This window comes from Chiloscyllium plagiosum, chromosome 20, assembly GCF_004010195.1.
Source record: "Chiloscyllium plagiosum isolate BGI_BamShark_2017 chromosome 20, ASM401019v2, whole genome shotgun sequence".
NCBI lineage: Eukaryota > Metazoa > Chordata > Chondrichthyes > Orectolobiformes > Hemiscylliidae > Chiloscyllium > Chiloscyllium plagiosum.
The window spans coordinates 45,081,562-45,095,829 of NC_057729.1; the positions used below are offsets into that span (position 1 = coordinate 45,081,562).

Consider the following 14,268-nt stretch of genomic DNA (forward strand, 5'->3'; position numbering starts at 1 on the left):
CCTAACTACAACGTCATCCTGTTTTTTCACCTAATAACACCATTCAATATTGTGAGATTAATATAGATAGCAGGAATAGTATTAATATGTGCTTATTTTCCAATCTGCACTGTACCAACTACTCTCAGATGGGATGAGAGTGAGGATATTGCCATTGGCCTAAGTATCTCTGAGCTGGAGAGTTGAATGATCAACCTAAGATTTCAACTCCTGATTTTAATCAGAAGTCCCTGATGGTAAGTGGTGTCAGTAGTCAAATAGACTGCCAGAGTTCACTGCCAAATAAAGCCCACATATGTGAAATTGCCACTTGAGCAGCGTTCTATGACCAGACCATTAATTTGGCAAGACTGAAAATAGGCAAACAACGGAGAGAACAAATTTCAGATTGTAGTTATGAATGCTGCTTGCTTTGAAGGTTTTAACTTTTTTTTATCAGATTGAGTATTGCTTACAAAGACATTCCTAATTATCCTTGAGAAGGTATTGGTGATCTGCCTTTGTAAACTGCTATAGCTCTACACGCTGTTGTTATGGAGGGAACTCCAGGGTTATGGCCCAGTGCTGATGAAGGAATGCTATTATTTTTCCAAGTCAGGATGAGGTATGACTTAGTGAGAAACTTAGAGGTGCTGCCTTCCCATGTACTTACTTCCTTGATCATTCTAAATGTGACTTTGGAAAATGATGTTGAAGAAGCTAAGACAGAGTATCTTTTAGATGGTATTCAGTGCAACCACATTGCACCATTTTATGATGGTAGATGGGTATCATTCAAGGATATTGAAATTATCCTGGGTAGTAATGCTGAGGTCAGTATGATAAATTGCTCAAGTACAGTGAAGCGCCAGTATCAGAAAGTGAGACAGTCTCGGCAGTGTTCTCCAGAACAACATTTCTCAGATAATAGCTGTGTAAAAAACATGAGTTGATTGATTTATTTTACAGGTCAAATTGTGTGAATATCCTTGTTACAACAACACAGCTGATACCAGCCCTCTCAAAGGTACTGTTATATGGACTGGGCACAGTCTTCCCAATAGAAAATATTTACAGCGCTACAAAAACAGGTAATTACACATTAATGTAATTACTTTATGAAATGTATTTATTCAACATTAAAGTAGCTAATCACTTTTTGATTTACATCATGTGTGAAAACAATGATCAGATAAAGGTAGTCAGAGATAGGATTTGACAAATTGCAAATTTGCCTGTAGAACTTGCATGATTAACACTGATAGACAATTGAACTTGAATGACAAAGGCTTATATCAAATAGCTGAATATAAATTGTTAGCTTGGGGCAAATGTATTTGGATTAGGAGCAAGAAAGAAAGGGTTCAGACTAATTGTATGAATGATCCTAAAGGTCCCTTTTGGCCGAATTTCATTCTGACTTTATCAAGGGTGCCCTTCTCTTCATTATATTGCTCAAGAGACTCAATTCAACTGTGACAGCTACAATCAATATGTATGAGTTACCTTGATATAAAATGCACGTTCATGCCCATTTCTGAGCACTGTTCCACAAGTATTAAACAGAGCTGAAGGCCATCTTTAAAAATCAAAATGAAATTTATGAGCATACACTTTGCAAAGTTAAGGTTGCTGCTCACCAAGATTAGAGGGCTATCAATTGAACTATTATATTTTATTTAGGGAAGGAAAGCTGCTTTGAAAGAATAATTCAAAGGTTTGGAAGAAAAGCAGTCTACATCGTAGTGGGAGATGGAGTTGAAGAAGAACAAGCAGCAAAAAAGGTAAGCCTCAGCTACTGATCTTAATCGAATTCCTAATAGATTAAATTTACTAGGTATCCACATAATATGGTTAACTCTCCTCAGGGTGAAAATATTTCTGAAAAATAATTTGTTGCTTGTATTCCTTATGGCTTTCGCACTCATTAAATAGGTGACCTCTAGGCCCTTATATGGAGCAAATAATATTTTCACCATTCCTCTTTGGGAAGAATTTTAACTGACAACTTCCCATTTCTTGCCTGACAGCCAGCCTGCAGACAGAAGGAAATTTGTTTCTTGGATATCCTTCCAGCTGTTTTACATAAAGCAGACATGGTATTAAGCATGCAAATTATCCTACACCGGTTGTGGAACTCAGGCAACAGTGTTAATGAACACGCGAACAGAGGATGCACTGTTCTTGCTGGTGCCAGTTACAGGAGGTGTTGAGCAGACTAAAGGAACTTCTCTGTAGGCTGTTTGGGAAAAGATAAGCTTATGCTTCCTTTTATGAAACCCTTAAAAATCATCTGGCACATTCAGCTCCTCCCCTCCAAAAGATCCTACCTTTCAGTCAGCTCCAAATGATAACTGAAGCTGAAAAAGGTTTGAGGCTGTCTGTTTGCAGTCTTGACTATCACAGAGGCAACATTAGGTTTCATGCTCATTTTGGGGTCAATGTGTAATCTGCTGTGGGTCCAACAACTCTTACCTTTGATGTCTCTACTATTGGATATTCATTTAGTCACCCCATTGTTCTTTCTTGATCACTTTCCTGTTTCATTCTTTATAGCCTTATTGATGTCCCACTTTCTGAGGCTTGGTTCTTTCTTGACAGCTAACATGAATAAGCATCCTCTAAGATGTTCTACAGTATTTATCCATTGACAGCTGGGTTTATTTCTAATAGCAGCTTAAAATTTAAATGTTAGCTTTGCATATTTATTTTTGAACTATATCGATCATATATTCTACAATTAACATGGCGGCAGTGATATCATATAACCCCGCTTACTGTGGCAAACAACCCATAAAACCATAAGACCATGAAATAGAGGAGCACAATTTAGGCCATTTAGCCCATCGGGTCTGCTCCACCACTTGATCATGGCTGATATGTTTTATGTCAAGTGTGTGGTGCTGGAAAAGCACAGCAGGTCAGAAGCAGGAGAATCGACATTTTGGGCATAAGCCCTTCATCAGGAATCATAGGCAGGCACTGAGGAAGGAGATGTGGCTGTGGTAGCGAGTCTGCTTGAGGACGTGGCTGAAGAGCTTCAGGGCAAAGGAGAGGACTTGTGACTACAGTGAGAGAGGGACTCGCTAAGATCATTGTGGAGAGAGGAGGAGAACTTCTTCAAGGTAGGCATCCTTGGAAGAAGCTTCACAGTCAGGTTAAAATCAACTAGGAGAAAGTAAGGGCTGCAAATGCTGGAGACCAGAGTCGAGAGTGTGGTGCTGGAAAGACACAGCAGGTCAGGCAGCATCTGAGGCAGGAGAATTGACGTTTCGGGCATAAGCCATTCATCAGCCCATCATAAGTCCATGATGAAGGGCTTATGCCTGAAACATCGACTCTCCTGCTCCTCGGATGCTGCCTGACCTGCTGTGCTTTTCCAGCACCATACTCTTGACTCTGATCTCCAGCAACTCATATGTTTTTGCTAAACTCCACTTTCCTGCCTACTCTCCCTATAACCTTTGATCCCCTTACTATCTATCTATCACTTAAGAACCTATCTATTTCTGTCTTAAATACACTCAATGACCGATCCCCGTGGCCTTCTGTGGTAGTGTGTTACACAGAGTCACCACCTCCAGCTGTAGAAATTCCTCCTCATCTTAGTTGTAAAGGGTCATCCCCTCCTTCTGAGGCTGTGCACTCAGGTCCTAGTCTCTCCTACCACTGGAAAGGTCTTCTTCACATTCCTTCTTTGCAGCTCTCTTCGTATTCTGGTAGTTTTAATGAGATCATCCCTCACCTTTCTAAACTCTATCAAGTACAGACCCAGATGTCTCAACCGTTCCTCAAATGACAAGATCATTCTTATAAACCTCCTCAGTCACCAGACCTGAAACCTTAACTCAGATTTCTCTTCACAGATGCTGTCAGACCTGTTGAGCTTTTCCAGCAACTTCTGTTTTTGTTTCTGATTTACTGCGTCCACAGATCTTTTGATTTTTATTCTTTATTTGCATGTGGGAAGTCCTTGACATTGGTCTAGCTCGCTCAGAGCCAGCTCTCAGTGTCAGAATGTCTAACACTCCTCTTTTTATCTGCCAGCCAGGCTCCCTGATTAGATGATGTTAACAGTCCCAGCCAGGGAATTTGTATTCTATGAGGTTCATTCGGCAGACCTTGTTACAATCACTACAACCCTCAGTTCCTTTGTTCAAATCATTAATGTCCAACATGAATGGTGGTGGTCCCAACAGACACCCCTGCAGAACTCCATTAGTCACTGACTGCCATACTGAAAAAGACCGTTTTATCCTTACTCTCTGCTTTCTGCCAGTCAGCCAATCCTCTATCCATGCCAATACCTTGCTGCTAACACCATAGGCTCTTATCTTATTTAGCAGCCTCCTGTGCGATACCTTGTCAAAGGCTTCTGGAAATCCAAATAGATCTCATCCACTGGCTGTCCTTTGTCTAACTTCTTCAAAGAATTCTAAGAGATGTGTCAAGCTCACTCAAAACATAACTCTGTTTTTCTCTCTACAGATGCTGTCAGACCTGCTGAGTTTCTCTGGCACTTGTTTTGGATCTGCAAACTCCATGGTTCTTTGTTTTATTTTCCTGTTTACTATGATATTGTGATGTTAGCATTGCATTTTTATCTTCAATACCATATCAGGGATCTAATCTTGTTCAGTGATGTATATTTGTATATCTTTGTAACCATTACAGGAAAACTATTCTCACCTGCAGTATAATTATTCACCTTCCCAGTTGCCACAGAATAAAACCTTGTCCAAGACATCACTAAATTCCTGCATGACATGATTCGACTTGTAAGAAAACTTAAATTTAATATCACCTGTTTTGTATTTCCTTTGATTCTGTGCCTCAGGCTTTACATTATCCATCAATTTCCACTAATGAGCCTGAGGTGAGGGGAGGGTGGGGCTATCTATGTGAAGACAGACCGTGGAGATTCATTGGACAAGCTGCAGTATTCCAGTAACTGACTCACTAAACAAAGGTCCAGCAGATGGACCCAATGACATCAAAGAAAGCCCTGTTTCCCAGGGTCAGCACCTGAAACAACTGAGCAAATAAAGTGCTTTCCAGGATATTGAACTCTAATAAGCTTCAATAGCTGTTTGAAGAAAAGGTTTGAAGTGGCCTCTTACTGATGTCTCCTGGTGTGAATGCAGTATTTGTGTGGTGCGTGAAGACCATGCCTGTCTTTAACATGATTGATGGGAAAGTCTGACCCAGTTACACACCTGAGCTGTGTGCAATACCGTCAGGAGAGACTTTCACTACAACTAACTGCTGAGCCAGCGGCAGTGATGGCTTTTAGCATGAGCTGGATTCTCATATTTTAGCAGGTGCCAATTATTTTCTTTTTTAGAAAAGGGACAATGCCATAAAAAAACTGAATCCACAAAATAGAAATAAAAGGTATAGGATTAAATAATCTGACAAATCAAATACTTGTTTTATTCTTAGACTAAGGAGAGAGAAGGGAGACACAGGCAAGAACTAGTCCATCAAGGTTTTCTAATCAAATGGATGGGCTATTCGTTTGATGTGAAGGTTAATGTGTTTATATATATTTGCACAGCTAATTCATCAATCTTATTGGGAGTTTTCTGTACATTAAGACATAAGGCCTTTAGGTTTATGCATTTAACATTGTTAATAATTTTAGCTTAATATTGCATTATGGCCCCATTTGTTTTTCTCCCATGATCTTCCACTTTCCACTTCTGTTTCGTTTCTTTAATCCCCCTCCACACAATTTCTCTGCACAAGGTGCCATTCCCCTGTCCCATGAGGGGCCAAGAAAAGCATAAAAGAAGTGAGATGATCTCAATGTTGAGATGGACCTCACTACACTTCTTGTCTGATTCTGCCACATATTTCGCTACAGTCCATGTTGTTTAGATCCCTATAAAATTTCACCCTTAGACTGTAAAATGGAATGTAATTTTTTTCTGAACAAGCCTATAATTTTCAACACATTTGAAGGTAAGTTGCCATTTAGGGAAGAATTTAACTTGACTGCGGACTGAGGTAACATGTTGGCAGTGCCGCTACATTGTTATTATAAAGAACAGGAAACCCCAAACATTCTACAGGGATTCCACTGATCTCCCATTGGTAACTCTGTTGGTAACTAACGAAATTCACTGGGAAATTTTAACCAGCTGGTTTTACCCAGACTCCTGTAAATTGGTAGGTAGGCAATTGGCTGCAGTCTACAAGGAACTGTGGGCAAGTTTCTTTGTTCCAGGGAGACAATTGGCAACATAGTTTGAGAGTCACCACTCCACATAAAACAGGGGACCAGCAAGCAGGCAAGTCCTAAGTTGACTTTAGCAAAAATAGGAACTGAGCCCATTCTGTTAGTGTGGTGTTGGAAAAGCACAGCAGGTCAGGCAGCATCCGAGGAGCAGAAGAATTGATGTTTCGGGCAAAAGCACTTCATCAGGAATCATGATACAAAGAATAAAGAACAAAGAAAATTTACAGCCCAGGAACAGGCCCTTCAGCCCTCCAAGCCTGAGCTAATCCAAATGTACTGTCTAAACCTGTCGGTCAATTCCTAAGCATCTGTATCCCTCTACTCCCCACCTACTCATGGATTTATCCAGACGCATCTTAAGTGGATCTACCGTGCCTGCCTCTACCACCTCTGCTGGCAACGCGTTCCAAATGCCCACCACCCAATGAAGGGCCTTTGCGTGAAACATCAGTTCTGCTGCCTGGCCTGCTGTGCTTTTCCAGCACCACACTCTCGATTCTAATCTCCAATATCTGCAATCTTCACTTTTGCCCATTCTCTTAGTGTCATTCTTAACCACACTCCGGCCAAATGAGCTATCTGCCTCCTACATGGTTTAATAGTGAAGCAAAACATACTCAATGAGCTGAGGTGTATCAGTCACAAGGGCATGAATGGGCTTCATACAAGTGTCAAAGACTAGGGATGCAATTAAAACATTCAAATAAAGATTCTTCATTGTCACCTAAAATATGATAAAGGGGGCATGATCAGATCAGACCACAGATTCTGGGCATTTCACCCTCCTTTGCCACATCAGATTCTTTGACTGTAAAGGACAGGCAGGCATGAGAGATTCAAAGTTTGTGAGAAGATTTGTAGCTCGGGTGCTCGTTGCTGTGGTTCTGTTCGCCGAGCTGGAAGTTTTTGTTGCAAACGTTTCGTCCCCTGTCTAGGTGACATCCTCAGTGCTTGGGAGCCTCCTGTGAAGCGCTTCTGTGGTGTTTCCTCCGGCATTTATAGTGGCCTGTCCCTGCCGCTTCCGGTTGTCAGTTTCAGCTGTCCGCTGTAGTGACCGGTATATTGGGTCCAGGTCTATGTGTTTGTTGATGGAGTTTGTGGATGAGTGCCATGCTTCTAGGAATTCCCTGGCTGTTCTTTGTTTCACTTGCCCTATAATGGTAGTGTTGTCTCAGTCAAATTCATGTTGCTTGTCGTCTGCGTGTGTGGCTACTAGGGATAGCTGGTCGTGTCGTTTCGTGGCTAGTTGATGTACGTGGATGTGGATCGTTAGCTGTCTTCCTGTTTGTCCTGCATGAGAGATGTTCACAGAGAGGTACTTACATCACCCTATTAGGATTAGGAAGTTGTGGCTGTGATCACATCACAACAATTTTAGGCATCCAGATCTGAATCTTCCCAGTACATGAGGGCCATAAGACATAGGAGTAGGAAAAGGTCATTCAGCCCATCAAGTCTTCTCTGCCATTCAGTGAGATCATGCCTGATCTGATAACCCACAACTCCAATTTCCTGCCTTTTCCCATAACCCTTGATTCTGTTACTGATTAAAATTCTGTCTACCTTGGTTTTGAACATACTTAGTGACCCAGCTGCAACAATCCTCTGTGGTAAAGAATTGGACACATTCTGCATGCTATAGGGGAAGAAATGCCTCCTCCTCTCTGTCTTATAGTGTGGTCCCTTGTTCTGAGATTATGCCATCTGGCCCCAAACTCTCCCACAACCTCTCCACACCTATCCTATCTACTAAGAATCTTCTTTGGCTCAACAAGTTCACTTCTCATGCTTCCACAGACTGCACCTACTCAATCTCTCCCCAAAGGTTGTACAAAATGTGGCCTTCAATCCATCTTCTTTGTGGCAATGTCAAAATTACAGTAGGAATGAATGGTGTGGGGAATGAAAATGTTCATATGTTTCAGCAGATTGCCCCTAGTGATGAATAATGAGAGAATCCCCATTGCTAATCTTCAGTGCAAGTCTTCAGCCAATTGAGTTCACTCTGTGATATCAAGTAACAGTTAGAGACACTATATACTGCAAAGGCTGTGAGGCCTGACAATAGTACGGAAGACTTGCTTCAGAACTTGCCATCCCCCCTAGCCAAGCTGTTCCAGTGCAGCTACAACGTGGCATCTACATGGCAATGTGGAAAGTTGCCCAGGTACGTGCACAAAAAGCAGGACAAATCCAACTTGGCTAATTACCGTCCCATCGCTCTACTCTCAATCATCAGTAACATGATGGAAGGTATCATCAGCAGTACTATTAAGCAGCACCTGCTCAGTGACACCCAGTTAGGGATCTCCTACGACCACTCAGTTCCTGACCTCATTACAGCCTTGGTTCAAATATAGGCAAAAAGCTGAATTCCAGAAGTGAGGCACGAGTGACAGCACTTAACACCAATGCAAATTCAACTGAGCTCTAGTGGAACTGGAATCAATGTATACCACGGTGCAAACCCTCTGCTGGTTAGAGTCATACGTGGCACATCGGAACATGGTCACGGATGCTTGAGGTCAGTCAACTCAACTCCAGAAAATCTATGCAAGTATCCTAGGCCCAATCATCTACAGCTGCATCCCTCCATCATAAGCTCAAAAGTAGGGATGTTCAGCAATGACAGCACAATGTTCAGCACCATTTGTGATTCCTCAGGTACTGAAGCAGTCCATGTCCAAATGCATCAAGAGCTGGGCAATATCCACAATTGGGCTGACAAGTTGCAAGTAATGTTTGTGCTACACAAATGCCAGGCAATGACCATCTTCAATAAGAGATAATCTAACCACCACCCTTGATATTTAATCGAGTTACCAACACCAAGTTCCCCAATGTCAACATCTTGAGGTTACCATTGACCAGAAATTCAACTGCAATCACCTAATAAATACAATGATTACAAGAACAGGTGAGAAGTTAGGACCTCCTGACTCCCCAAAATCTTTTGCCACCTAAACTTCATAATTGGAAGCATGATAAAATATCCCCACTTGCCTGGACCAAGAAATTTGACACCATCTGAGACAAAACAGCCCAATTGACTGGCACCACATTCACAGCATCCACACTCTCCCTCGCCAATGCTCAGTAGTAGCAGTGTGTACTATTTACAAGATGCACTGCAGAAATTCACCAAAGATCCTTAGACTTCACTTTCCAAACAGTCCAGAAGGACAAGTGCAGCAGGTACATGGGAACACCACCATCAGCAAGCTTGCTTCCAAGCCACTCATCATCCTTAGAAGTGGATTGCTATTCCTTCAGTGTCGCTGCATCAAAATCCTGGAATTCCCTCCCATGGGGTTTTGGGGTCAACATACAGCAGATGGACGACAGTGGTTCAAGAAGACAGCTCATCACCACCTTCTCCAGGGCAGCTAGGTGAGGGTAATAAATGCTGGTCCAGCCAGCGATGCCCATGTCCTACAAGTGAATAAAAAGAACTCACCACAAATCAAGTCAGCTATGAAATTAATAAAGACATTTTACACAAAAGGACCAAGAGCCCCATCACAAACCAAATTCGGTGCATTGAACACAAGATGACAGCCCAGAGATGTGCCATTCTGTTCAAACAGTCTGTGCTAGTGTTTATGCTCCCTTTGAGTCTTCTCTCACATTTATTGATGTCTTCACCATTATACTCCTTCTCCCTTGTATTCTTGTCTTGTGTCCTTGTAAGTACAAATATATTCACGTTCACCATTCTCTCTGTGATTTTAAGGAGGGATTGAAGGCTGCACTTAACTGTCAGCAAGAGACCTGTGTTGCTTTTTTTGAGAAGGCCATGGATGTTCAGTGCCTTTAGACACATAAATGTCTGGACTCAATGACCCTAAGGATGGAGGTCTTGTGCTCCAAGAGCTCCTGACCAACCAGAGGCCCAGGATTGCTCCAGGTCGCAGGGGGTAATCATTGGCTGGCGGGGGGGGGGGGGGGGGGGGGGCAGGTGCAGCAGGAATTTCAGTGGTGATTCTATCAGCAGGAAACTCCTGCCTTCCCAATGCTGGGTCCCTCAATCAGATACTGAGTGCTTTTGAGGGAGGGAGCCCTCCACAGGAGACCACTAGCTTCCTGGCACACATTAGTCTGCTGATGCTGTCCAGAAACAACCGCCAAATCTTTGCTGGGTCAGTACAGATTGCAGTCCACTTCAGGTCCTTTGTTAGTGATGGGCTGTGCAGTCTAACTACAGGTAGCACAGTCCACAAGAGAAAACACAATCTCACTATTGTTTGGGTGAGGAATGTTACATGGCCATTAGAAGGGTGAAAAAAGAAGCAGCTTACAAACTGGGCCATAAATAACTCCAGATGAGATGGAAAACAGATAAACAGTATCAGGGTGTGTTTGTCAAAAAGCTAATTCGAGGAGAAGCTTTTCTATCAGGTTTCAGAGCTCAGCGACACTGATTGGAGGAAGCGCCTTCCCAAAGAAACCGATTTCAGAAGAGGTTAAAACACCACATCTTTGAAAAGCAGAAAATTGCAAGAGAAAATGAGATGAATTTAATCTGACATGATCGCACTGCAGTCTCAATTCCCCACCCACAGCTGCAGACTCTGCTCAGGTTCCAAGCACAGTTCACAGCCCAATCCCAAACTCAAATGTGGTTACAGCCTGTCCTATTGATTATTTCAGGCAGTGATGAGTGGGTGTGAAGATGTTTTTGCATCATACTGGACTGAGGTGGGCAATACTAACTCTGGTTTCAGCGTGTTTGAAGTTGCTTTGATTTAATTTTGTTTCCTTCCTGCAGGAAGCAGTGAGCTATAATATTTGTTCCATATTCAGTTTCACATTACGCCCGTCCTTTGCATATTGCTTACATGCTGGGCTAGAGTGTGCTAGATAAATGATTTTTCTTTCCACTAAATCAACAACCTCTGTGTTGGTGCAGCCTGTTTGTTGGACTAGTCCAGCACAAAGTGCATTTAGTATATTTATTCTCCTTGCCTGGGTCGGGTGCTGTGACACGCAATGCAATGCTGAATTGCTTTGACTATTCAGCTTTAACAAGTGATTTTGCAAGACTGCTCCCTGTGTGGGACCTCACCAGATGGGAGTGTAGTTTGGAGATACGACTATAATACAACAAGGTGAATACAGTGGACTGAACTCCAGGAATAGATCCTCACGGACTTGCCCTCATAACCACTTATAATAAGTCACACAAACTGTATATTCACTGTAGCGCATTAATGTATAAAGTAAAAAGCTCCATAAGGTGCTCACTAATGTACAAAAATAAGATCCCTCTATGCTTTCAATGTTTCCCCTCTGTTTCATCAATTTCTAGTGTAGGTTCATGACTTATTATAAGCTTAATCCAGAAGTCTTTAGAGGTGTTAAACACTGTTTATTGTTACACTGTATGTGATGTTAAGCTATAGAACAACATGCTGCGAATGGTACAGATTCCACTTTCTTATCAGAACATTGAAGTCACAACGAAATTACAACTGACCTCAGAAGCTCAATCATTAAGTCTTATCTACACACCCAGTTCTCCCAGACTTTTCTAAAAGGACTGCTGCCAGTGTTTTACTGACATCTTAAGGAGAGAAAAATGAACTGCTCACTACAGATGGTCTATCCTAAATTTGATGCAAAGTTACTCTTTCCAAAACTACTGACAACAACACAAACCAAAACAATTTACTGAAATGATCGTGATTACTTTTCAAATTTCCTTCTTAACTACAATGGCTCTGACCATTGAAAAGGTAAAGTCAGCATGGTCTTACCAGACCACACCAATGCTTTCCCAGAGAATCAATAGTGGTTTAACCTGAGGGTTACCATGCCTCAGATGATGGGAGAATACTTAATGGTAACCTCAGCCAATGTGGAAATTGAACCCACACTCTGAGCATCACTCTGCATTGCAAATCACCTATTCAATCAACTGAGCTAACCAGTCACATTCCAACCATTGACTCCCATCAAATCTCCTTTGACTTGAGTGAGCAGAGCTACTGAGCTGAGCTCTTTGGTGTGTTCTGGCAACTGTTCTGAATTAAATGTCCTGATTGAGCACCCTGTTGTAGGTGTTAGGATGATTCATTGAAGTAAAGGCCTGTTGTTCCAATAATCTCGCTTGTGTTTGCTTGCAGAACAATATGCCATTCTGGAGGATCTCGTGCCACGCAGACCTCGAGGCCCTACGGCATGCTCTGGAACTTGAGTACTTGTAGCAGAAAACAGACTGCACCTTTGTTCCTTGACTGTGGTGCTGATCCAGCTATGAGATGTGTGGATTATGCAGTTGATTTATGCTTTGTCTTAACCTTCATGGAAGCAAAATGAAAATGGTTTCAGAATTATGAATGAGATCTGACCTTCAAAGAGCAAAAAAAAATTGATTTAAAAACCACTGCACCAAGGTCACCATCACAGAAATGTGCCTTTATTGAAAAGACACAAACCTGATGCATTAACTACAAAGTCAACTGAATCCTTCTTTATCAGCAAGACTTTATTTTGGACACCAAGAGGGAACAAGAGACTTGTGGTTATCAACAGCGTGGTACAATCACTGTTTTTAAGAACATAAGAAATAGGAGCAGGGGTCGGCCATTTTGCCCCTCAAGTCTGCTCCATCATTCAGTAAGATCACGGCTGATCTGATCTTGGCCTCAATTCCACTTTCCTGCCTGTTCCCCATAGTCCTCATCTTCCCTATAGATTTTTAAAAAATGGTTCTTGCTATTTATGAACTCATGCTTTTCTCCCATTATGAACTGTGCTCTGTGTAAACACACTTGCCCCAAAAGGAAGATGAGTTCTTATTTAAAAAAAATACAAACCTGCTATTGCTAAGACAATCAAAAGACAAGTAATCTTTTTTGTGTAAATTTGTAATCTTATGATATTTCTCTCTCATACTGTCAAGTTGTTTTCAATAGTAACTGCAAATAGCAACCTGTGAGTGTTTTTATTAAAAATAGGTGTTCTGTGGACTGTGCATGTGTCTACACTCTGCCTTATGCCACCACCTTGTTGATCAATACGTGCAGATAGTACTTTTGTGACAATGAATCTTGTGGTTAAATGGCATTGAATAAAAAAGGATTTGAAAATTTCCAAGGCTTTTTGAAACAAGTCATAGAAAAGCCAAATAATCTGACAGTCTTTCACAGTGAATCAGCTTGACAATATATCCAATTTTAACTGTCCATTATTGTAGAACATATCCTCATATCATTTATGTGCAAAAGGACAAGAAATTACTAGCTTGCAATGAATTAAACTCTTTTTCAATTGGGCATCTAAAGGGGTGCCTGATTGTCCTAAGGCAGATTTAACAGACAAACAAACAATTCCCCACACATATTCAATAATTTTAGGGATTTTCCTAAACCATGAAGATCCTCAAATGCTTATAGCTTTAAGACCTCCTGCACACAGAGCTTCTATTATTTAACTTGACTAAGCTACTAACAGTGGAGCATAGAAACGTAGGAAATGCTAAAAGATAAAAGACCACAGTCTATCTAGTTCATTTTCCACCATTCTGGTTGTGACATGATACAATGATAATTCATTTGTTGATGAATTATAACGATCAATCTCCTTACTTATTCAACAACAATATAGAAGGGCAAGTTTCTCACCCACGTTCCTGCATCCTTGCATTGAAGAAGCCTTATTTTTACAATGTCCAGCAACTATGCAAGACCCCTTGGTAAAATATCCTTCATCCACTTGGTAACAAACAAACAGTATCTTCTGTGCAAGTCTATTCAGTCCATAGATGGATGCTAAGATTATTGAGAGGCTCCTTGAAATCAATGGGACAAACAAATGAGGGGGGTCTTCAGTGATGGAATGACCCACCCTGCTGGGTTACGATCAGGTTGTGAAATTGAAACTATCAGACCTCATGTTCCCCAGATAGATCACCCTATACATGATAAATATAGGTCCTGCACTCAGGATCTCCCATTTTAGAATTATGTGCAATTCAGATAGTTCTACCACTGGGACTGAATGATTATCATATATTCTGACTACAACATCCTGCAGGAACTCATTGC

General features: G+C 41.6%; 1 protein-coding gene across 11 annotated transcripts in view; it reads left to right on the forward strand.

Annotated features, from left to right (window-relative positions):
• The window catches only part of LOC122560227 (eyes absent homolog 1-like), a 261,694-nt gene extending 248,847 nt beyond the window's left edge, over positions 1-12,847 (forward strand). For all 11 annotated transcript variants that reach the window (XM_043710690.1, XM_043710684.1, XM_043710688.1 and 8 more), the window contains 3 exons: positions 949-1,070; positions 1,663-1,763; positions 12,346-12,847. In XM_043710690.1, the coding sequence (XP_043566625.1) occupies positions 949-1,070; positions 1,663-1,763; positions 12,346-12,426 (304 nt within the window). In that variant the 3' untranslated portion in view covers positions 12,427-12,847. The remainder of the gene's footprint in view (positions 1-948; positions 1,071-1,662; positions 1,764-12,345) is intronic.
• The last annotated feature ends 1,421 nt before the right edge of the window (positions 12,848-14,268 follow it).